The following is a 24,637-nucleotide window of genomic DNA, read 5'->3' as shown; positions in this document are numbered from 1 at the left end:
GAGAACCTTGCATTTTTTGGTGTTAAACACCATCAGGTTCTCATCTGCTCATTTCCTGAGCCTGTCGAGGTCAGCCTGGATTACCCCCATCCTCAGGTGTGGATGCTTTACCCCAAAGTTTGGTATCATCGGCAAACTTAACTAGTCTGCTTCTGACCCCAATGGCCACATCATTAATGAAGAGGTTGAACAAAGTAGGTCCAAGGACAGAGCCTTGAGGGACCCCACTGGTGACAGGGCACCAAGACGATTGACTTCCATCAACCACCACCCCCTGGGTCTGACCACAGAGCCAATTCCCCAGCCAATGGATCATGGTGGACTCAAGGCTGCAGCTGGCCAGTTTTGCCAAACGGTGATTGTGGGATACCAGATCGAAGGCTTTTTTAAAGTCAAGATATATGACATCAATCTCTTCTCCCTCGTCCAGGTGATAGGTCACCTGGTCATAGAAGGAAGTGAGATTGGTCAAGCAAGACCTACCCGCAACAAACCCATGCTGGTTATCCCTCAGGGTGTTGCCATCGGCCAGTCCGTTGAGAATGGCCTGTCTTCTAAGACCTTCCCTGAGAGGGAGGTCAGGCTGATGGGCATGTAGTTTGCCAGATCCACTTTCCTCCCTTTCTTGAAGGTAGGCACCACATTGGCTTTCCTCCAATCTTCGGGCACTTCGCCAGAGCACCAGGAGCTCTCGAAGATCTGTGCCAGGGGCTGAGCTATGATGCAGGCCAGCTCCTTGAGTTCTCTGATGTGTAAATTGTCAGGGCCCACTGACTTGAACTGAATTCACAGAGGCATAAGATTTTGTAAATAACAGCTTACTTTTTTTGCAGGGAGAGCCCAGTCTTTATCCTTCAGAAATATTCTGAACAAGAAATATTAAGTTTGCATCTCAGTTGACCACAACTGCTAGTGAGAATTGTGAGGCACATCCTAATGCAACAGGTTTCCTATGATGCAGCTAAAGTTTCTTTATAAACAACTCTTTTTTTAAATCTGAAAACAGGCAGAAGACAGATGGTTAAGCTCTCAGCATTCCACTGTTTTCTTGTTCTGGGCTCTTTGGGAAGTACAGATCTGCTGAAATATCAAGGCCCAACTTGATTCTAGTAAATCCAAAAAAAAAAAAAAAAAAAAATCTTTGCTCCTAGATTACAAAGGAATTTCACTCAACTCCTGTATAGAACTCTGCACTTTGCAGGCTCCTCTAAAATACAGGCTCCCCTTTTCAGTCTTTTTACAGGGCTAAACGGCATCTCTTTGAGTAGCTGCCCAGACATGTGGGAAGACTGTCATTTTTTCCCTTATAATTATAGACCCACTTCCTGGCTAAATTTGAAACTTCTCTTATCTTGGAATTCCAGGAATGCTATTATCACAGTTCTGGGTGGCTTGTCAGCAGGGGCCAGTAGATATCTACATCCTCAGCTGGCAGGAGCTGGCGCAGTTCCACTGGGGTTGCTAATTCAGATCTAGTATTTCCTGGGTGTGAGAAACTGCTCTGCAGATTGTTTCCCTGACATCCAGGATGGGACTGCCAGCACACTTCCTACTTCTCTCCAAATCCATGCAATGTCTCTCTGCATTTGTTCTTGCTGGAGCTACCAAGGTAGGTTTTTCAGTTCAACAATTGCCCCTTAAAATGCCCTTATGAATGCAGTCTGTGCTTTCTCCTTGCATTGTCCCTGGGGATTGGTATGTTGTCCACCTGCCCAAGATACACTTCACCTCCTATTTTTCAGAGTGGCTGTTCAAAATCTAGTGCCTGTTTTCTGGATGTTCTTGAAGAGTCTCATATAGCTATAAAGAGTCTTACACTGAGCTCCCAAAAAAGTCAAGGGATCCAGAATTAGAGGTCTCTTGCACTGGCATTGACTGCTGAGGCTTGTCCCTGACCAGGGGAGGAATCAATGCCCAAGTCTAGCATCTTGGATCACCAAACCCAGGGCACTCGGTCCACTGCTTACCCCACAAGGCTGACCTAGGGATAATGCCTATGGCGCTGTGTTTGTTGGCCCCATCCCTCCAGTGTGCAGCCCCTCCAGGTCAGAGCACCCAATCCATCTCTCCTCCCATTACATTTCAACCTAAACACCACTTTGTAATGAAGCAGGATGTTATGCAGCTCTGCTCACCTATGTGAACATCCACTGCATCGGTCCAGTGTTCTCCGTGGCTATTGGCTGCGCAGCAAAGGTACGTGCCAGAGTCACTGACCTTCGCAGAGTTGATCTAGATGGAATGAAATTAACATCAGATTATTGAGATCTGGTTTTGTGGCCCCAAGTTCCAGCTTCTGAGGCCCCCAAACTGCTGAAGCCCAGAAGGTTCTGCCTTTCATATTGCTCTCAGGGCCAGAGCAAGGCACTGAATGCAGATCTCCTGTCCCAGGCTACCACCTTAGCCACAAGTTTCCAGGTACAGGAGCAGTAAGCTCTGGATTCACTAGCTTAATGTGACCATTCCTAATGCTTCCGTAGGAGGGCTGGGCTTAGTGTTATCACCTCCAAGCCTGGCAGAACCCTTGGTTAATTCACAGGATTTTTGAGTAACAAGTGATCTGCATTGGCATCAGAAGAGAAAAAGGAAGTCCAAATGAAAATAAACTTTACTAGAATTCAAACTCCAAACCTTTCAGAATTGAAGTCAAATTTTATCCCTGAAGCTAAACACAATGTGGTTAATGTGCATGGGGATACACAAATATGAAATGAGGGTTCCCCACATAGGGACATCTGGAGGCAGATATCAACACAAGCACTCTGTGAAAGGCTACAGGCAAAAGGGCCGGTTTGGGGTAATTCAAGAACATGTGTTCTCTGGTTTGCACCAAACCATGCAGCACAGAAACTGCCATGAAAACAAGGGTCAAGGCCACAGCATGCCATTTATCCTGCCAACACCGTGTCTACCTCAGAAGAAAAGGAATTCCACTCCTACTGTGCAAAAAGGCAGCTGAAATTGTAATGGGTCTTAGCTGACTGGAGTGAACCCTAGCAGGGCACATAGCCGGAAGCCTTGCACTCACGTGGACCTATCGAGACATATCCATGCTACAACTGTCCTGTCCACACTAGAGTTTTTTTAACTGATTTTTAAATGCAACACAAAAGTCTGAAATACATGTGTCAACTACACATATCAACCTAAACTACTTACATGTTTATCATAATCAAAGAAGGGGAAGAGAGAGAAAAAAGAAAGAAAGAGGGGGGGGGAAGGAAGGAGGGAAGGAAGAGGAAAGGATAAAAAGACAGAGAGAAGCGTGCAAAGAGAAATAGGCTAGTCACCGAAGTATTCTAAAGAAATTGTTCAAACTTGTGGAAGCAGTTATGCCTACAAAACCTGACCCTCTTCATAGATGCCAGCTGCATCATCAGGGCAAGGGTGACTTGTACATTGGTACCATGTTTTGACCTTTGGAGATGTCCTGCTTTTCCAGCACAGTAATATAATCCTGGATGTCACAAATAAGGCCCACTGTAAGAGTGCAATCTGGGAAGGTTTCAAGTAGAACACCTCAGATACATACCCAAGAATGTATGTACTTACCAAAGGTATCTGTGCTGTACTCAAAACCATATCAACTCTGGTTATCGTTTCTTTCCAAAAAGTATTGATAATAAGGCCTGATTTCCACTGGGATCCACACAAGCTTTTTAGCACGGGTTAACCTGAACCTGTTAAAAGGGCCCCTTTTTCCCCCTGGAGAAGATGAGGCCTAAAGTTGTTTCTGCATGTTCAGTAGCAAAGAGTGATACAGATAATACAGTGTATAAGGGACACTGAAAGAAATTAGGAAATGGTTACATTTCTACTGAAGAACCAAGCCCCGAGTGGGATTTCTAAAACACCACCCTGCAGCCAGCTGAGAACCTGGTGTGTAGAGGTACAATTTACAGCCCTGACATGGTGACCAGATTTATGCAGAATCATAGGGCACTTGCACACATGCAGGGAGCCTGCTCAGAGATGTTGGAAATCCAGTGTGTCGGAGCAGACTCGATTAATTGAGTCTGCTGGAGCACATAAATTGACGTGCTCTGGCAGCCTTGCGGGTGTGCATCAGTGGTGCAGCGCGTCTCCATACTTTAAAATAAAACACGTTTGATGTGCATTAGTTCAAAGCACCCTGCTGACGTTTTCATAGCACAGGGACACACTGCATCACCAATACCCATGACATGCAGGTACTTTTAATTAGTGAGTCACTCTAATTAAAAAAGTGCCTGGCACCGCATTGGGAATACATGCAAAAATGCCCATAGATTTCAATGTTAGAGGGGACTGTGAAAACCCTTTAGATTGATCCCACACATCACCCAACAATCCCCACTTCCTGCCCAGCATCCTGTGGCAGAGCGAGGACAGCATTTTTGGAAATGCCCAGTCCACATTTAAAGACTCCAGGTGATTTGCCCTTGAGCAATTAGAGCACTGAGCAGACTTAGCAGCTCTCACTCACTCTTCAGTTCCACCTCCTCCCCGGTCCTGGCTCTTCTCACCCAACACAGGGAGATGCTGGGCCACCTACTTAACTCACCTCAGAGGACAAGGACTAGAGTCTTCCTCTGGAGCAGTGATTCTCAACTGCAGAGCTGCCAGATACTTTGAAAGATGCCAGATCCTTTCAAAGGTGCCATGAGTTGTGAGGAGATAAGCAGATAAGCACAGGTTCAGGCTTGTCCCCATCTGGTTGATCCCCTCCCCTCCCTACACACTGGACTTCTGTAATATATCATTCATTTTTGAAACTAGGTACCTCTCAATTCACACAAGTTACAGAGGAGTTCTTTGAGCCAAAAAAAGTTGCAAAACATTGCCCTAGGGCTCAGAGCCTGTCTGCCTCTTCTAGTCCCCAGCCTTGTATCCAAACTGTGAACCAACTGCTTGCTCATAGCCTGAGGGATGTCCAGGAGCCAGCAATATTTTCCTGTCTGGGGCCTTAACATAAAACTTCTACAGGTAAGTGCCATCCCCTAGGGCAGAGGTGACCACATGGACAGTCGGTGTGTGTGGTATGCAGCATGCTGGGGAGCGGACAGGCAGTAAAATGACAGATAGAACACAGAGCAGCAAGCAGAGCAGCAAAGCAGGAAGGGAGCACAGGGCAGAAAACAGAAAGGTGAGCAGCAACTTGGCCAGAGAACCCAGGGCAGGAAGCAGAAAGCAGACTAGCAGCTTGAGCAGAGGCAGGGGATCGGAGTGCTACTTATTAGCCCAACAGCTTCCCTTTGTGGCACACCTGCCAAAAAGGTTGGCCCCCACTGACCTAGGGTCTTGCTTCTCCAACAAGTGAGGGCCAATCAAAAAAAAAAAAAGAGGGGCAGGCCCAAGTAGGAAGATAACTAAGTAAGCTGCCCTTGAGTGTCTTCCATTTAGCCCTCCTGCACCTTCAGCCAACCTTCTCCACACATCCCCCAAGAGGTCCAGATCCCAAACCCTGCAATCTGCCAGTTTCCCCAGATGTATCCCAAAGAGCACAGGCAGAGCATCTGGCCCCAGAAATCAGGCAGCTGTAAGATCTGGTGGGGGACTGGAAGAGATGAGGCTGTTCTTTAGGCCCATTTCCTAAGCCAGGGAGACAAAGCAAGAGTCTGGCTTGACCTTCTTGGTAAAATAAGTAGAAGGCAGAGACAAAAAGACCAGTACAAATGGGTTATGCTTAAAATAATTTGGGGTTTTTAAGGCTTCAGCTGCAGCTACAAAACTGTGATGACATCCTAATTAGTTGCTATCAGGATAGAGGAAGTGGCCAGAATGAAATCACAGCATACATGCTTTCAGTTGAAAAATTACACAATGACATTTATGCTCTTTTCTGGAGGTTGTTTCTTGGGGAGTCACTTGGAAACCTGTTGATTGGACTAAACAGCTTTGAAGAGGGGGAGCAAGCCACCATGGATGCCACCAGTGGGGCCACCACCCCGCTGCACTTTGTTCTGACCCATAAAGGTGCCCTGGTGAGACCAGGCCAAAAAGAAGAAAGCAAGTCTGGGTAGATCCTGAAAAAAAAACAAACAGCTGAGATCTGAACCTGAGGTTCACCCATCCCCAAGCAACGTCATCTTCCTTTCCCATCTTCTTTCACTGCTTTCCTATCTTCCCCTTCCTGCCTCCTGTCTCTGCCTGGCTTAGCTGGCCAAAAAGACGTGCTTTTGCAACACCTCTATAATGACAAAGGCCGCTAAAAACAGTGGCTTCAAAAGCCTGTCATGGGTAAATTAGCTAGTTGCTAAAGCAGCAAATACGATGAGCCATGACTTATTTTCCAGATGAGAGGACCAATACAGCCCTACAGTCATCTAATGTCTCCAACTACTGACACACCAGACCCTGAGCACCTCTCTCTATGTGGCACCCCTGATCACTCACTGACCAGTTACATGCCTCATGAAGCTAGCCCTCCCAGAATTAAATTGGCTTTGTTACAGACTGACATAGCCACATGGATTTCTCAGGAAAAAACACACCAGTGCTTTGAAAGAAGCCACATGGATCTTCTGTTGTCCTTCATTATTGCCTCTGAAAAAAAATCCCAGCCATCCAAGGGACAAGGGAGATACTTGGGTTCTGTTAGGCAGTCCTGGAGACTCAAATACCACAAAGAGTTTATACCTTGCTTTGAAGGGGAATGTACCTGGGTGCAAAGTGGTTTCTCTAGGGGTGGACAGACTGGAAGGGGCAAGTGCTCCATTGGCTGATCACAAAAACCAAAGCCCGGGGAGATGAACCTTGTCTGGCCACCACACGTGGTACAGAACCATGTTCCACATGGCTGCAGAAAGACAGAGAGCATCTTGGCCTCTAGCAACAAAGATGCTGATAACATATTGTTACATCCATCACACAAAGGCCTTTCCTGTCTAGTCCTATCAGCAGATGAACTTCCAGACACCACACATGCTACACTGTGACCGATTGGGGCTTGGGGGTTCTCTCATGTTCATGACCCAGCTATATACACTCTTTTCCTATGCCCATCCCATGTTGCCAAAGTTTATAAGCCATTTAAGACAATGTTACCAAGAGTTTCTTCTTCTTCTGATCCTCCATGGGTTTCCCATTGTGATACCACTGGTAGTGTGGAGCTGGGATACCCAGGGCTGCACACTGGAGCTGTAGTTCCTTGCCCACTTTCACCTCCAACACAGTTGGGTTGATGACTATGACTGGTTCTCCTCGCCACAGTTCCGGGAGCAGGTCTAGAAAGCAACATTACAAATGAATGGCAATAGTGTCCTTCTCATTCATCATCATATGGTAAGAAGTGGCTCCTCACAGCAAGGCTCCATGCCAGCAGGGTTGCAGAGCACCAAACCACAGCAGAGTTCCCATCCATCCAGTGTACTTTGCTTTCACCTTCAAGGCATGGCCTGACTCCCAGAGCTTCTCACCATCCCAAAGCAAGCCTCTCTCTATCAAGCAGTTTCTGGAACTGCATCATATTTTCACTCTCCGGAACCCAATCCAAGTCAGCCAAAGTCTGGCCTGCAGCGGACTCCATTTCCCAGTAGCCCCTGCCCACATTGCTGAAACCAGTTTTCTTGGAGATCCCAAGCAGCAGCAGCAGCACTGTGACAGTGAGGGACCAGGGTTTCCATGGAGAGCAGCCCCAGCAGTGCTGGCAGGGCAGGGAACTGCTCTGGAGCTGGGATCTTGAGGTGGTGACAATGTGGTCCAGAGCCAGGACAGGGTGGGCAGTGGATCACAGCTCTGCCCTGGCTCCAGGCCACACTGTCACCACTGCAAAATCCCAACCCTGGCCCCAGAGCAACTCCCTGCCCAGCTGTGCACCCTGCCAGTGCTGCTGAGGCCAGTCTCCATGGAAACAATGGTCCCCCACTTGAACAGCACCCTAGCTCCTGCAGTCTCCATGGAAACTAGACATAGCAATGTGGGCAGGGGCTGCTGGGAAATGAAGTCCAGCTGCTGGCTGAATCTGCTATTTTGCCCACCACTGGTCTACAGCCACCCACTTTTCTGAACACACCTTTCCATGGCACTCCAGCACCAAGTGAACATTTTAAAGCCCTATAGGCTTAAAGTTATCTTAATAGCAAGTCCCAGTTTCTAAGACTTGCTATTCCCCCATCCCATTGCCAAGTTCAAATGGAGCTCAATGTGGCTGGGAATTCTGTAGAAAGTGTTGTAAACAGGGGGAGTCAAACACTTGTGGAAAGATGACAGGATTTAGTTTACTCAGGAGCACAGACATAGCTGTTTGACTTAAAGATGTCTGCATGGTCACTTAACTGAAGCCAGCTTTCCCTTGGTACTTCAGTTTTATGGGCTGGCCCCACATATTGCCAGGGAAGATCCACAGGAAGGTCTCTGTGTCCTAAGAGGAAGTAAAAACTCAGCAGAAGGATTCAGGTTAAATGCACTGGAAACCAGGGGGGGAAGAAGTGCTTGTACCTCTGGCAATATGTTGATGGACCTCCACTTTCACCCAGTTAGAGAAGATGAAGTTTCTTTGCAAGTCGTTGATCCTGCAGATGTACAGCTGGGTTTCCCTGGGAGTGATGAGCAAATCTGGCTCGGTGGCACCAGTAATTTGGCAGCAAGTATTCTAAATAAGGAAAGAAAATGCAGGCAGTGGGAAATAGCAACAAATCCTCTCTCTTCACTGGTGTGTCTGTAATCAGAGGACACCAGCAGGCTCTCAGGGTGGTATATTAAAGTAGAGAAGTCTCTGTCAGCTATGCTGATAGACGAGGCAGAGAAGGGTATTGGGCAAGTAAGCCCTTTTCACAGCTCTCAGCAATTCTTCAGCCTCAGAGCCCAACACAGTCATGGCAGCATCCTCCCAGACCCCATTCTCTTGGCTGTTTTCTTTCCCATCCTTCTGGTTCCTTGACTGGCCCAGCCCAAACTCAGCTCCATTGTCCCACAGCACATCCAACAAGGCAGACCACAGCAGCCCACTGGTGGGGAAAGAACTGATCAGAATGAGCCAAGGAGTCAGGCCAAACTGCTTCTGTGGTCTTGAACTTGGGGCCTTGGCCCACCTTGTTCAGCCACTCATTCCAGCATTTTACTTCCTCAGCCAAGCTTTGGAGTGGACATAGGTGGTCAGAACTCATTATCTGGGCCTAGCCACCCACCCACTCCCTGCAACAAAAATGGCCAGCCAGGGTCAGTTTACCCTTTACCCAAGTGACGCAGGGAAGGAAGTATTTGGGCAACAAGACTCAACTTTGTACTTGGACTGCCTCACCCTTGGCTCATCTCTGCTGGATTCTCTGGCTACCTGACCCGGTTTGCCTGTGGACCCTGAGAATGGTGACTCTTTAGCTCCCCAACCCAATTCTGGTGTGATCTCCCAGAAACCTGACCTGGCGTGCCTCCTCACCCTGTGTGCTGCCCAAGCCTCTGGATCTCTGACTTAGTTCCCCAGATGGATCTTCTGGCTTCTTGGCTCCCCTACACAAACTCTACAAACTCCACTCAGATTTTGGTAGCCTCTTCTGACCCTGGTTGAACTCCAGACCTGGCCACCCATGACCTGGCACAACTGCTGCCAGGTATCACTTTGTGGGGAAAGGGAACTGCTTTTTCCAGGCTGTGCAAATGTGCTGCAAGTAGCAATCCACTGAATGAAACAAGAAGGCAGAGCAGAGCACTCCCCTTCCTTTTGCTCTTGTTGTGTTTGCTAAACTTGTCCTAGAAGCAAGATTCATCCTAACAAGAAAGTATAGCCAAAAGCCCTGATTTAACAGGGGCCCTTTCCCTTGCTAAGAAGAGACTGCATGAAAACCCTGCTGATGTGATACTGCTAGGAAAGTAAAGGTGATCATGCATATGTGTGCCTGTATATGCAAACTTGTGTACATATGCATGTTCATATGTGCATGTGGATGTAGACATGCAAAAGTGTGTGTGCGCATGTATATACATGGAGGGGAGAATCTACCAAGCAAATGGCCATTCCTCTCAGTTTCTAAGTGTTTTCACCTTACATGCTAGCATATCATGATAACACTTGGGCAGAGGAAAACTATGCCTATGCCCACAAGGGAAGCGTCACTGTCCTCTAGTACTTCAACACCCATATCAGAGACTCTCAACCAGGGTGCTACAGCACCCTGGGCTGCTCTGGCAGCACCCTGGGCTGCCCTGCAAGGGTGCCCCAAATTGCCACACAATGATAGCACTGTTAGGTGTGCAAACATGATTCACAAGCTAAACCCAGAGGTTTCAAATAAGAATCTATAGAATTAAATATATTCTAACTAGTTGTCGTCTTTGAGTTCTTTGCACAGAAAAACTGTTATTTCCATAGACAAAAATATGGGAAAAAGAAGAGCTAGCATTTTCCAAAGGGTGCCTCAAGCCTTAAAACGTTGAGAACTACTAACCCCGACACTGCACTGAGCTCTGCTACAATAAATACTTGGAGCCTGGTAACCAAATACCAGGCATTTTGTGTCACTGCCAATTCCTGTGAGCATGTGGGGTCAGCTCATCTCCCTACTCAGTGGGAGAGAAGGAGAGCCCTGACCAAGGAGCTAGCCTCAGGGATAATGCTGACATATAGCACCAGGCAGTGGAGGGGCAGGGTTTGGGAGCAGAATAACAGCTAGTTTCCTATGCAAGGGCAGAATCCCTGCTCACAATCAAGGGCTCCTGCTCTGTGTAGTCAGTTCCCCATAAACATCTGGTGGGAGAGATCTGATATCTCTCATCTTTCATGCCTTCCCATCAGTCTCCCCCTCTTTCCTACCCCCCTTCTCCTCAATGAGGTGATTTCAGTTTCTATGTGATGGCCCTTCCAGATCTGCTGCTTTCTTTCTTTCTTTTTACTTTCTTCCTTGCTTGGCCTCAGTCACTAAGCAGGCTCCTTCCTTCCCTTCTCCTGTCCAAGTCTGCTTCCCCTGGCTGTATTCTCCCAGGACCTGGCTGCCTTTCTCTGATCTCCATTGTACCTCCCTAAGCAATACCTCCCCCTTTTCCATCACTCACACCTGCCATGACATGTAGCCCACAAGCCTCACTGGGATTTTTGGCCTCTTCTTTCAAACGCTAGCCTCTTTCCCCTCTGCTAACTCTGTGGTCTACAGGTTCAAGTCCTTCTCGCCTATATCCAAGTCTTGTTTTTCCCCCACCTACAGGTACTTGCTTTCCCTTTGCCTATGTTCTAGTCTCTCAGGAAGCTGAACACCTCTGGAGAAAATCTAACACACATAGGGTAGGAGGGGGTGGGGATGGTGAATTCTCCACCTACTGAAAACCCCCCCTCCTTTCTCCAAAATCTGCTGCAAGTTTCCTTGCTAAACAAAACTGTTTATCTATTAATAAGTACCTAAAACATAATAAAAAAAAGTGATAAATATAGCTAATATGGATTGTCAGAGGTAAATCATGCCAAACCAATACAAATTCATTTGTTGACAGAACAATTAGCCTGGTAAATAAAGTAGAAAGAAGAATATGCAATAAACCTTCACTTTCCTACAGGTCTTGGCACCATCCCAAGTCATTTTGTCATATGCAAACTGGGGTATAAGTGAAAAAAAAAAACAAAAAACAAAAAAAACAAAACAAAAAAAAAAAAAACACCAAACAGCAAGTGGAAGCACAAGAGGTGAAAAATTCCTCTCAAAGGGGAAATATCAATGGTCCACTATTCCGCTGTGCAGGCATCTGAAGTGGGAAATCTCAAAGATCTGTGCTGGGTGGTCCTGTTCGGTATTTGAGTTAATGACTTGGATGACAGAACAGAGAGTACATTTATACGATCTGGGGATGACACCCAAATGGGAGTCATCACATCACTAGCATGATGGAGAACAGCCTCAGAACTCAAAACAATCATTACAAGTTGGAAAAATGAACCCAAATTAAAGACAAATTCAGTTAAAAAGAAAAAGGAGAGTATTACTGTTAGGCAGGAGAAATTAAACGTACAAATAAAACAAATAAATTGGCTAGGCAGCAGTACTGAAGGAAAACATCTGGGGATAAGTGTAGATCAAAAACTGAATGAGAAGCTGTTGCAAAAAGGCAAATCTCATTCTGGGAGCTAGAAACAACTGTGTCACAGGTAAGACATGAGACATAATTACTCCTCTCTACTTGGTACTGGGAGGCCTCACCTAAGTACTACATCCAGCTCTGGACATCATATTTTAAGCAACAGAGACAACTTGCAGAGTTGAAAGGACAGCAACAGGAATAAGAAGGGTAAATAATATGGTCTTTCCAGAACAATAGAAAAAAAACTGAATTAGTTTAATGCAGAAAAGACAAGAGAAGGGGGACAAGACTATAGTAGGCTTGAAGTGATGTTGTAGCCATGATGGTCCAGGAAATACGCAAGAAGAAAGGCTTTTTTGGTGATCTCTCTTTTATATCAGAGATGTTAGACCAGCTTTCAGGCATAACATACTTTTTTTCAGGTCTGGGAAAGAAACAAGTACAGCCTAAGCTTAATAACAGAGTTGTGTGTGTTAGCCAGAGACTTGCAAATGGCAAATCTCCTGGGAATCACAGAACCATAGATGAGTAGGGCTGGAAGGCACCTCAGAAGGTCATATAGTCGAACTGCCAGCTCAGGGTAGGATCATCCTGGTTTAAATCATTCTAGACAAATGTTTCTCTAACCTAGTTTTAAAAACTTTGCAAACAATTCTTTCAAACAACTATCAGGCACAACACCCAACACATCAAACACACACTAACTTGCCACAGGTAAAGCCTGGGGAGGAAGGCACCCTCACTGTCCTGCCACTCTATGGAGAGGAAATAGTTGCTAATTATTCTCAAGAGATCCAAGGAAAAGGAGGATGTTACATTTCTTGAGCAAGGTTAGGCAACAGGCACTAGCTGTCAGTCACTATGTAATCTGGCTTCTTTTGTTCTCATGTTGTGGATTTTCCATTGTTAAGAGGTGAATTTCAATATGATAACATTCTTCCATTACATAAAAGAAAGGAGGAGTTAGTGTGAAGTGAGGCAGAAGGTAGGGCAGGGTAGCACCTTAGAGTTGTACTTGTTCAGAGAAAAGGTTTTAATAAAGGAAATCATGACTGGTTTTTGTTTTTTGTGGAAACAGAAAGAAGACAAGAATAAAATCAGCTTGCAACAAAAGTGATTTGGCTGGGATATCAGGGAATACTTTCTGACTATAAGAGTAATGAAGCACTGGAGCAGGCTGCCTCATGATCACTAAAGCTTTTTAAGAATTGGTTAGACAAACTTCTCTGGTGGCCTAGGTATCAGTGACCCTTCCCCAGTGCAGGGGGGCTCCTGCCTCAGTACAGAAAGCATAGCTTCTTTGAGTCCCTTTTGTCTCTCAGTTTCTCTGAATCTACTCCATATTTCTCTGCTCCTGTATCCCCACATACTAGAAACCTGTCCTCTCCTTTCAGCTCCTCAACCTCGGGTCTTTCCTTGTTCTCTGCCCCTTCGCTACTGTGCCTTAGCTGATTTCAAATTGCTTGCAGCTGCGGTATTCCTTTCCTCCTTGCAGTGGGCCCCATGCTCCAACCCCTCCCTGCTCTTGTCCACACAACCAGTTATACACGCGGCCACTCGGGCATGGAGGCTTTGCAGTCCCAAGACTAAAGGGCATTCTCTTCCTTGGTCATTTCCAGACCTGCCATAAACATGGTTTAGGGAGAGGGAGCTCTCTCCTGCAGTCAGAGATGGGACTGGCTTTCCCTGGCCTTACCTGGTGCTGGGAGAACCACTGATACCGCAGGGAAGTACAGGCCTCCGCTCTACATCGCAGAGTGAGAGAGTAACCGGCAGGGACGGAGGCCGAGACTGGCTGCTCGGTGATCACAATAGCTACGTGGAAACAGAAGCAGCCCTGTTAGGAAACCCGAGGGCCAGACAAAACAGCAGAAGAGGGGCCTGGCACACAGGGCCCTCACCCATGCAGGGTCTTCTCTTTGCTGCGGAGCAAAGGAAACCCTGGCACAAGGCAGGGCACTGTTTTCTTGGGTATTTGTTTGGTGCCAGATTGAGGCCTGTCCCCACCTGGGTGTGATGGAAGAAAGGATGGTACCAGGAGCCTTCACTCAACACCTAAGGGGCAGGGTACCGACTGCAGTCCCTGAGCATGGGCCCTGGCAAGGAGGAGCATTCAGGGGCCGCCTGCCTTTCTCTGTGACACCTCATTGAACTGGCCAGGCATGACAGGGGTGCTGAAGAAACAGATCGTCTTGAAAGCCGACAGGCACCCAATGCCTAGGATATGGCACACGGTTTTCAAACCCAGAGGGTTTAAACACCTCTGGACCACAGACCTTTTTGATCTGGCTGACAAAGCAAACCTCACTGAAACCTTGTACATGCCCCCTCCAAGCCACGCCTGAGAACTGCACCCTATGTATTTAGGCCTCCTCAGCATGCACCAGGGTCCTGAAATGAAGCAGTATAGCTGGTTTAGAGGCCACTGTGAGCACACGCTCAGAGGCACACTCAAGCTGTGCATCCTGGAGGTGCTTCTTGGTGCACACTCACAGGATGCACCAAGGTAGCTAACCTGCCTAGTGTCTGAGCACTGGCATGTGCAGAGGAGAACCAAACAGACAGGGTAGGTCTCTCATCAGTGCTCCCAGGATTGCCAGAGACCCTGCCAGGCCCTCCACAACTCAGTAGGCCCTAGTAGCTTAGCAACATAGAGCATGTGGCAGGCAGCTGGTATGAAAACACCCGTTGTGTCTCCACACTTCAGCCCAAGTTGAGTTTAGGAAGACAAACAACATTATTGTTCATCACTGACATTAAAAGTCATGAGTCAGATCCCCAAAAGCCTAAAATTGGCTTAAACATCATCAGAAGAATTAAACCACAAGGAATGCAGAGTTTGTTCCATTTGTCTTCTGGTGCCTTTGGTGCAGGGGAGTTCAGGGCTCAGGTTTTCTACATTTCCTCTGCAAACAAGGTGCAGGTAGAAATTTGTTTTTTATTTTAAATGGAAGCAAATTGTCTCCCACCACCATGTGCCTACAGCAGCTGGGCCTTTAAAACACCAAGGATTGGATAATCTTCCACCTAGTACACACCTAAGTACAATCCTAATACACCCTGCTCAAGACTCTAAAAACCACCAGCATTCTTCTTTTTATAATATGCCATCATCTTAGCCTTGAGACTGTCACAAAAAATTAATCAGCAGGAAGAAACCCACCTGCCTTCTGCATGAACTATTTTCCAGGGACTAATGCTAGGTGGGATTGGATGGCACTTAGGCATCTAAGTAGACTTGACTGCCTATTAGGCAAAGAAAGTTTTGTCCCCAAGTCTCAAGAGACTCACTATCCCACTTCAAGCTGGCAGCATAAGGACGAGCACTTCAACCAAGCCAGTAAGCTCTGGGGAGCAGGAGAGAGATGTGGCAGCCACTATAAACTGCAGCAAAGACAGAAACTGTTTTCAAACTTTGCCAAGGTGCTGCTCACCTTTCAGCATCGCTTAATGGGCAACTTGTCCTTCCCAGGGCACAGGCAAAAGCCCAGCCTCCGCAGCCATGCACTTCACCCCTGGTAGCTCTGCCGTCTAGGAAACAGCACCTGCCTCTGGAAGGAAGCAGAGAGTTCTTGTAAGACAGGAAACCCTTGGCACCTGTGGCAGCAAATCAAACAGAGGCAGCTGGGTGTTGCCTGATCCATCCTCACTTGTAGCCCAACATGAAGTAGGAGCAAGAAGCCACCTGCTTACTGCTTTACCCTTTACTTTGGCTACAGAGAAGCAGGCACATGCTCCCTACAGACAGAAGAAGGTGGAACAGAGACAAGTGAGCAGCACTGAGAGCTTACGGCCTTAGCTCTCCTAGATGAGGAGAATGTGGGGTGGAAGTCAAGCAGAGCTGAGAGGGGGAAAACGAAGGTGTGGCTCAGATCACGGGAGCCCAGAGCTCTGGTAGAGAGGTATGGTAGTAAGGAAGAATTAAGGCTCATCAGAAGTGGGTTAGGCAAGGAGGTGGAGGGGGAGTCAGAATTGTTCAGGGAAAAGGGTGGGGAGGTGTCCTGATCTTTACTAAGGGGGGTGGGGAGGAGAAGCGGGAGCGTGAACAGAGCTTTGTTACAGAGGAGTTCCTGGAGCTAAATAAGCTAGGAGACAGGGACAAGAACTGGGCAGCTAGGGTCCTGCTGTTCAGCCTGCCTTCCTCTGGTGCCTGTAGCTTTACTTGTCTCCCCTATCCCCTTCACCCACAATTTTCCTCTCAACTAGCCTCTGTCCCTGCAACTGCTCCATCCAGTGTGCTACAAGCCTGGATCTACAGCAGCTTAGAGCAACTATACTAAACTGGTACTTCAGCCACACCACAGACATGCTCCTTATGTCAAGGAGGTGGGCATAGGAAACTTGGATGATAACATCGGGGGAACTCTTAGTTGGACAGGTTAGCTGGCTTCACCTCCTGTGGGCTGGGCACGATGTGGACATGCAGTCTGTTGTGAAACAACCTAAAGACAGGCCTTACAGATTACATTCAGCCCTGGGGAACTCTCATGGTTTCAGTGGAAGCACTCCAGCGAACAGCATGGCTCAGTCATAGAATCATGGAAAACTGGGGGTGGAAGGGACCTCAGGAAGTCATCTAATCCACCCCCTTGCTGAGAGCAGTACCATCCTCAACTACATCATTCCAGCCAAGCTTTTGTCTACCCGAGTCTTAAAAACTTCCAAGGATAAAGATTCCAGCACCTCTCTGTTCCAGTGCTTTACCACCTTCCTAGAGAGAGAGTTTTTCCTAATATCTGACCTCAACCTCCCTTGCTGCAACTTGAGACGATTGCTCCTTGTTCCATCATCTGTCACTACTGAGAACAGTTTAGCTGCTCTTCTTTGTAACCACTCTTTGGGTCTGTCTACACGTGCAATTACTGTGTATCAATAAACTCTTGAGTTAATTGCGCCAGAGTTTTTTGCTCCCAGGTATGCTGTTTGAACATGTTCCTGGGAGCAAAAGACTCAAGAGCATATGGCATTATTTGTGCACAGCATGTGGAGCCCAGTCAGAGCAACCTAGGCTGGCAGGGGACCTGGGGGTCAGCCTGCCAGCCCAGGACTCCTCTGACTAGGCTCCATCTGCTATGGAGGGGCTGACTGAGGCACAAATGCCCATGCAGCTAATAAACTCTGCAGCAGGGTAGTACAGGGTAGTACTGATTTTACAAGTACTACCCTGCCGCAGAGTTTTTTTTGTGGACAGCAGCGCACATGTGAACACTGCCCCAGCTGGCTGGGGCATAGGTTGCTTCAGTGCAGGGGCTAGCCAGCAGGCAGCCGCCACACTGAAGCACCTCAATCAGCTGCTTCACAGCACATGGAGCCTGGTTGGAGCAGTTCTGGACTGGCAGAGTGACCCCCGGCTCGGTTAGCCCCACATGGAAACACCGTGTGTTCCAGCCAGCCAGGACATGCGCTGTTGCATGTGAAAAAATTCTGCAGCAGCGTAGTACTAGTATATACAAGCTGCAGAGTTTATTAGTAATAGGGGTGCACATGTAGATACTGAGACAGTTACTGCATAGTTAATTAGTCAACTGCACAGTAAACATCTCATGTAAACGTGAGCTTCAGGTAGTTGAAAGTTGCTATTAAATCTCCTCTCAGTCTTCTCTTCTTCAGACTAAATAAGCCTAGTCCTCTCAGCCTCTCCTCATAAGTCATACGACCCAGCCCCCCGACCATTTTTGCTGCCTTCCACTGGACTCTCTCTAGTTTGTCCGCATACTTTCTGTAGTAAGGTGCCCCAAACTGGACACAGTACTCCAGCTGTGGCCTCACCAGTGTCATATAGAGGGGAATAATCCCTCAATCTGCTGGCCACACTCCTACTAATGCAGCCCAGTATACTGTTAGCCTTCTTCGCAACCAGAGCACGCTGCTGGCTCATATTCAGCTTATTATCCATTGTAACCCCCAGGTCCTTTTCTGCAAAACTGTTGCTTAGCCAGTCAGTCCCCAGTCTGTACCAGTGCATAGGATTGTTTCATCCTAAGTGCCGGACTTTGGACTTTGTCCTTATTGAACCTCATGGCATTTCTTTTGTTCCAGTCCTCCAATTTGACAAGGTCTCTCTGAATTCCAGCCCTGCCCTCCAACATATCTACCACTCCTCCTGCTTGGTGTCAGATTATGATTAATTATGATTACAATTCCTGTTGCTGTCTTACTATTTTGAATAGCTCCATAGATCCATCTGGCCTAGCATATTAGTAGAATGAAACATAAAACACTCCAACAGGCTACAATTCATGAAGTATATCTATTAATTTTTCAAACCAGGTATTTTATTATAGCCCCAGTCCCTGCCTGCACTCACTGCTGTGGCTGTAAAGCAGGCCCTTTGTGCAGTTAAGCTTCTAGCTTTTAAAACATGGACTGTATTAAGACAGTAGCATGATCAGCTTTGCTAATAGCTCCATCATATTAAGCCTCTCAGATGCACTGGTGATGGACTCACAGTTAGTGCCTGTCAGAGGCACTCAGTCCTGGTTGGCTCAGAAGCCCCCTGAGCAGTCAGCATTAAGGAAAAGAGTAGCAACATATCCCCTACACACCCCTCAGTGAACTGCAGCAAACACGCTCCAGTTCAAATTTTTAAAACCCAACAGTACATTATAATACTGTAGCACAAGGGTTGCATTAGTCACAGCTGCAGGAAAGACTACCTAAGACGGGCTGTCAAAAGATGAGAAAGCTTTGATAACCTTTTCTGTGAAGAGCTGGCGGGGGGGGGGGGGAGGTTTAAGCAGAAGCCAAGGGATCCAAGGTCAGAGTATCTCTGACCTAGAAAAATGATATACATGTACAACTAACAGTGACCCTGATGCTATAAGCATTTAGTTATGCTATAAGCAAGTGCTAGTACAGTAAATGAGGGAACAGGACAACTGAACTCAAAGGAACCAGATTCACACACAGGGCAACACGAGGCCAAAGGGGAGGAAGAGAGAGTCAGGAATGTGTTAAAGGGGTACAAATGGCCTTTAAACTGAGTGTGCTGCTAACATTGCTTATTAGCTACAGCCATGACACTGCTATATTCATCTTGTTTAAAAATCAAAAAACATAATGACTAGAGTTTTGTTTATAAAATCCTTCACCTTAACAGCAAGTATGGACTGTGTTTTTTCTGACAGGCAGTAGCACAACCTTAATGCTTCCCACATGTTGCTCAAGACAATGCCAGAAGATGTAAGGAAGCAGTGCAAGCTTTGCTTTGTTTTATGCCCTCCTACCACATGGTGATTTTAATAGAATGATTGCAGCAATACTGAAAAAACAGACCTCTGACTTTCTCCTGTCCCCAGCTTAGGCCTCAGGGCTGGGAGGAGCTGAGAGCATCTGCAGCTTGGGTCCCATTTGTGATCTGAAAGTATCGTTTCTCCCATTTCAGTGCTTTCAGATCCCTTATAACTTTTCAAAGGCACCAGCATTCACCAGCCAGCGCTTAGAGACGGCCTCTCAGGTCTGCTAGAGAAAAGCCCCTGTCCCCGTCAGTCCCTGCCAGACAAGCAGAGGATTCTGACTCCCACAAGTTATGTCAAAGCCAAACCCCAGCATCCAGCCGGCAGGGCAGCGTGCCCAGGCAGGGAGGCTGCCAGGGGAAATCACAGAGGCCGCTCATGTGCCTCTTTCTAAGTTCTTCACTGCGCAAAGGAATATGAAAAGAGCTACAGAGAGGAGAAAAGAGACCGGTTCTGCTGGGGAAAAGCACTAGGGGACTTACCAGGCGGTTAGCAGCCCCTTCGCAACCTGCTCCTCGGGAAGGTTCTGACTGTACTGAGCATCGGGGATCCAGCACTTCCTCATTTCTGCAGTGACTTGGTGAGGAGTCTCACAACAACACACCAGGCTGAGTCACTAGCCAATCCCAAAACAAGCCTAAGCGCAGAAAGTGAAACTGGGGGAAAATTCAGACTCCCAGCCAGTCTCCACCCTCTGAGTGAGACTCTTTGGAGCTAGCTCAGGAAGCGACACGCCGTGCTAGCCCCGTGTGAGTGGACATCTCTTCACAGGTGACTTGAACAATTTTCTCTGTCACAAGCTGCCCCAGCAGGGGATTTCCCAGCCCCATTCAAAGACTGCCTATGAATCAGCACTCAGATTTCTTCTTTTAGCTCAATATTTCTTAAAGGGATAATGAGCTATAACAGTAGCAGCCATTAGCCACAGTACTGCTAGCCACCGTACTGCTCACGGCTACCGCACAGACATGCTCACAGAAGCCTTCCACGATCCCTGCCCAGCCACAACCTCTTCCCTGCCTTCTGATGAAAGCGCCGCATTTCTAAGCTGATGAGCAAGTTATGCAAGGGAATAATGTCGCTTGTTGCCTTTTTACTTTGCCTCAACCAGCGTGCACGGATTCCAAGAGGGCAAAGAGCAGGACGCAGAACCCGCAGCAGGAGATGCTGCCTTAAGGTCAAAACATGGAATTTCGGCTCTACAGAAAATGCTGACATTTCAGAAAAACCTTCCATCTGGTCTAGAACAAGTGTTACAATTTTCAAAATTCCCAGCAGAAGGGAAACTCCATTCTATCCCCATTCCTTTTCCATTTCACAAGAACCAAAGCATTTTGGCTTGATTTTTCCAACACTAAGCGGAGCTGGCTGCCTCAAAATTTCCTGGGCCCCCTTGACTGCCATAGATTCCTTCTGCAACTCCTGGGGCCTGTGGAATGGGAAGCCTACAGTACAGATCTCCAGCCATAAGTGTCAGAAAGGCTGAGAAGCCCTGCAGGTGCCAGCTTGACCCAGGTGTAGAACTTAGGGTCTCAACCCCAAAAGAGAACTGGCTTAAACTGGGTGTTCGAAGTGTCCAGATTTCATCCTGCACATAAGGGATCCAGGTGCTGGAAGCTGAGTCCTGGCTACAGCTGGAGCTCCCAGGACTTCCAAGGATACCTGCACATGCCAGGATCCCGACCATGAGACAGGCCAGCTGAGCAACCCATTAGACAGACTGGAAGACACTTTTCTGTGCAGATCAAAAGTTTATCAAAACCAAGATGCTTCTGTGTAACCTTTCAGTTTCGTCAGACCTGCATTCTCTGAATGCTTTGTGAAAAATTCCTCACCAACTCTGCCAAGCAACTGAGGGGACATGAAACTTATGCAAGAGAAGCTGCAACCACCACACTCTGGAGATAATGCAGGTAGTGGCTGCAACTAGGTTTGGAGAAATCTGAGACCTGAGACACCTTGGAGTGCTTCATAGCTCTCTCATGCAGTCTAGCTTCTCAGAGGCAAAGCCTTAGTTATGACACACAGTGCCTATGTCTTCATCTGGCCCTTGCCATAACCTCTCACAGTTGGGACCGTAGCCTATAGACAAGGCCAGGTCAATAGATCAGGTCTCCATCTGGTTTACATATTGTAATTCGTTTGATGAGTCAGTGTGGTGATGGCCTGCTAGTTCCAGCACTCCCAGCTCTGAAGGGTTTTGTGGATGGAGTCTGGCTCCTGCTTTTCCTTGTACAAGAGAGATGACCAGAGGGGCTGGAGTGACACTCCTGCTGGGTAAACTGCCCCCCTCTCTAGGCCATGGGACACCAGTGGGAGGATAGGGGAACATGGCTGCACCACTTTCACATCCAGTAGTGGACCAGGAATGGGGTGAGAGGGCTGTGCCTCCCCCCATACTTAGGCTGCATCATGCATGTGCAGTGAGCTCTGATGGCTCCTCACCAAGGCTCTCTACGGTGCTGCTGGCTGGGGTGGGGACACTGAGGGGTAGTGAACAGAACTGTGGGAGAAATAATAGCAGGTGGGAAGGCAGGGGATGGTACTGAGGGCAGGGAAAGGGGCCTTGCCAGTGAGACAGGCATTGTGTGAATGAGGGTGCCTATGGCCAGCCTCTCAGTGTCTCACCACTGGACTGGCTTCCCTGTGCCTCTGCTGCAGCAGTAAAGCTTCAGTACCTAGTGCAGTCGATGCAGGAGGCTTCTAAATACCGTATTGCTTGGTGCAAAGCGGCTGAGCCGCCCACCCCAGGCCCCTACCTGGGAACATCTTTGGCTGTCTCTGAACATTTTCTCTTACACTTCAGGTTCCATCTGTAGCTCAGGCCTACTCATCATTGCTCACCGAGACCCCTGACCCTGCACCTCAACAGAGCCAGTGTTACTTCCTCACGGTATCCACCTTGCCCCTTTTATGTTCTCCACCGAATCATGCTCATCTCCCCTCATCCCCATCCTACAAACCTCCACTCTCACTTATTTCAGAACCTCCATCATCCCAGCCCACCTCTGGGCTTTCATTGTTGGGATTTCCTGAACTTGTGGAATAACCTCCCTTTCTTCACAGCAAGGACAGTCACATATCCCAGTAAAATTTACTTGGTAAATTTGCCTATGTGTTTCACATAAAAAATTTAAATGAATAAATTTAAATCCTCCACTTCAGGTAATTAAACTTGTGAGCCAACTGCAAATTAAAGCTCTGATCTAGCAGCATGCTCTTAATGCTTTGTGCTGCTCTGATGAGACAAAGTTCTCATAAAGCTGGCTTAGGTAGTCACTACACTCTGAAGCCTGTTAACATGACCACAATATTTATAAACAAGAAGATCTAAGGTTGATGCATCACGTCTTCTGCTGGGTGGAGGCCATGCCTGGTCGCGTTCTAGCTGGATTCTTTTACAAGGTTTCATGTAAGACAGTTGTGTCAAATGTGCCCCGCAGGCTGGGCCTGGCCCACTGACCTGTGTCATCTGGCTGAAAGCCTTGATGGCAGGGACCTTCCCCTGGCAGCAGCCAAGAGCCCAGGTGAGAGCTGCCGTGCTGGAGCTCCAGCAGTTCTGCAGGAAGAAGAGTGGTGCTGCAGCTTGTTCCCACAGTGGTAGGCAAGTGCACCCAGGATGCTGGGCATCTTCCCACTGCACCACAGACTGGAAGGAGTGGGATGGCCATGCACCATTCATCCGGCCCATGACCAAGCCCACACCGCTCAGCTGGCCCAGGGGGCCAAATGTTTGACACACCTGATATAAGACATTTGAAACAACAGGAAGAAATCCAGACACATCATTGGATTTGCTTGTTGTCTGACTTAGCGAAGTGTCATCTACACTGCAACACCAGGGCCTCAGCTCAGCATGGGAGTGACAGCACTAGGGCCACGCGAGGCTTGGGGCAGCGCTTCAGGCTGGGGCAAATGCGGCCACCACGGGGGGACCAGCACGTGGGGCTGGCCATAAGGTACACTGGGGAAACAAAATAGCTATAGCTTTGTTGTTTCTTGTCCGATTTGGATGAAATTTTCAGAGGTGGTAGACTCTGCAGAGAGGATGAAGCTTGACAAGTGTCAAGAAGTTCGGTGCAGGGGTTTGGGGGGTGGGGGAAACGGCACCCCAAATTTGTAAAAGCAAAACTGTCAAATCTCTGTGTTACAACACGGGGGGGGGTGGGGACGTGAAAACTGCAGGGGTGGTAGCTCTTGCTGAGGCCACAAAGCCTGCCACGTTTCAAGAAGATCGGTGCAGGGGTTTGGGGAAAACTGTCCCTCAAGCTGCTGACAGACAAAACTGGTGCCCTGGGTGCTTGCGGGACCGACGGTGTCTGTCTTGGGGTGGGGAGGGGGGCACTGCTGCAGGCCTGGCTGCTGAGCTGCTGTGTTCCCAGTTACCAACAATCAGTCGTGATTCACTCAGGGACCAGCTCAATACACAGGACCTAGCTAATGTAGCCACTTAATTGCCATTAATTAACACCTACAAAACCAGGCTAAGGAGAGGAAAGCATCAATGCCGACAATCAACTGCCCCAAGACGGACACAGTCCCACAAGCACCCAGGGCACCAGTTTTGCCCATCAGCAGCTCAGGGTGGAGGGCCCCGGGACCCCCCTGAACCCATCTCCTCCACAGCTGGCAGGTGTTGTGGCCACAGCAGGGGCCACCATCCCTGCAGCTGTCACCCTGCTGCGCCTTAGCACACGCAGTGTCACCCATGGCATGAGTTTTGCTTGTCCGCAGCTCGAGGTGCAGTTCCCCCCAGCCCCCTGCACCGAACTCCTTGAAACTTGGCAGTCTTTGTGCCCTCAGCAAGAGCTACCAGCCCTGCCATTTTCACCCCCCTGTGGTGCAACACACAGCCCTGACATGAGTTTGACTTTCAAGAATTTGGGGTCCAGTTACCCCTAAACTGCTCCACCAATCTTCTTGAAACTTGGCAGGTTTCATGCACTCAGCAGAGGCTACCATTTCTGCATGTTTCATCCAAACCAGACAAAAAACAACAACGTTATAGCCATTTCATTGATTCTCCATCTACCCCATGGCCAGATCTCCGAGGCAGCTCCGAAGCTTTGGCTGGACCGAGGCGGAAACCCGGACCTGAACTTGGATCGGATTGTAGCCATCCGAAGCAGCCAGATCCGAAGCTGGATTGCATCACTGGCGACTCGCACAGGCCTAGACAGCAGGGTGTTGGATGTATGGATAACCAGAGGGAGAGAGTGCTTTTGTGTACTGGAAAGAAGGAACAGTTGTGCGTACAGTTTGGGATAGGAAATAACATGTATGCATGTACATGTTGCTGGGAGAAATGTGAGTGAGAAAGTGTGAAAGAAAAGGAAAGAATATATTTGTGTGATGAGAAATGAGGAATCACATCCGTATGAGCTGGTGTAAGGCAGGAGACAAGTTTGTTTGTGGTGGTGGCA

The 24,637-nt window shown here is 48.0% G+C and overlaps 1 protein-coding gene across 1 annotated transcript in view; it reads right to left on the bottom strand.

Moving 5' to 3' along the window:
* LOC109308800 (mucosa-associated lymphoid tissue lymphoma translocation protein 1-like) overlaps window positions 1–20,205 on the bottom strand; it is a 53,847-nt gene extending 33,642 nt beyond the window's left edge. The window contains exons 1-6 of the mRNA XM_019533205.1: window positions 19,697–20,205; window positions 15,414–15,528; window positions 13,676–13,794; window positions 8,419–8,572; window positions 7,027–7,205; window positions 2,136–2,232 (exon numbers count right to left, since the gene is read on the bottom strand). Coding sequence (XP_019388750.1) covers window positions 2,136–2,232; window positions 7,027–7,205; window positions 8,419–8,572; window positions 13,676–13,794; window positions 15,414–15,423 — 559 coding nt within the window. The 5' untranslated portion in view covers window positions 15,424–15,528; window positions 19,697–20,205. The remainder of the gene's footprint in view (window positions 1–2,135; window positions 2,233–7,026; window positions 7,206–8,418; window positions 8,573–13,675; window positions 13,795–15,413; window positions 15,529–19,696) is intronic.
* Window positions 20,206–24,637: the final 4,432 nt, after the last annotated feature.

The sequence above is a fragment of the Crocodylus porosus genome, unplaced genomic scaffold (assembly GCF_001723895.1).
Source record: "Crocodylus porosus isolate Cpor-Errol unplaced genomic scaffold, CroPor_comp1, whole genome shotgun sequence".
NCBI classification, from domain to species: domain Eukaryota; kingdom Metazoa; phylum Chordata; order Crocodylia; family Crocodylidae; genus Crocodylus; species Crocodylus porosus.
This window is presented reverse-complemented; position numbering and strand designations above follow the sequence as displayed.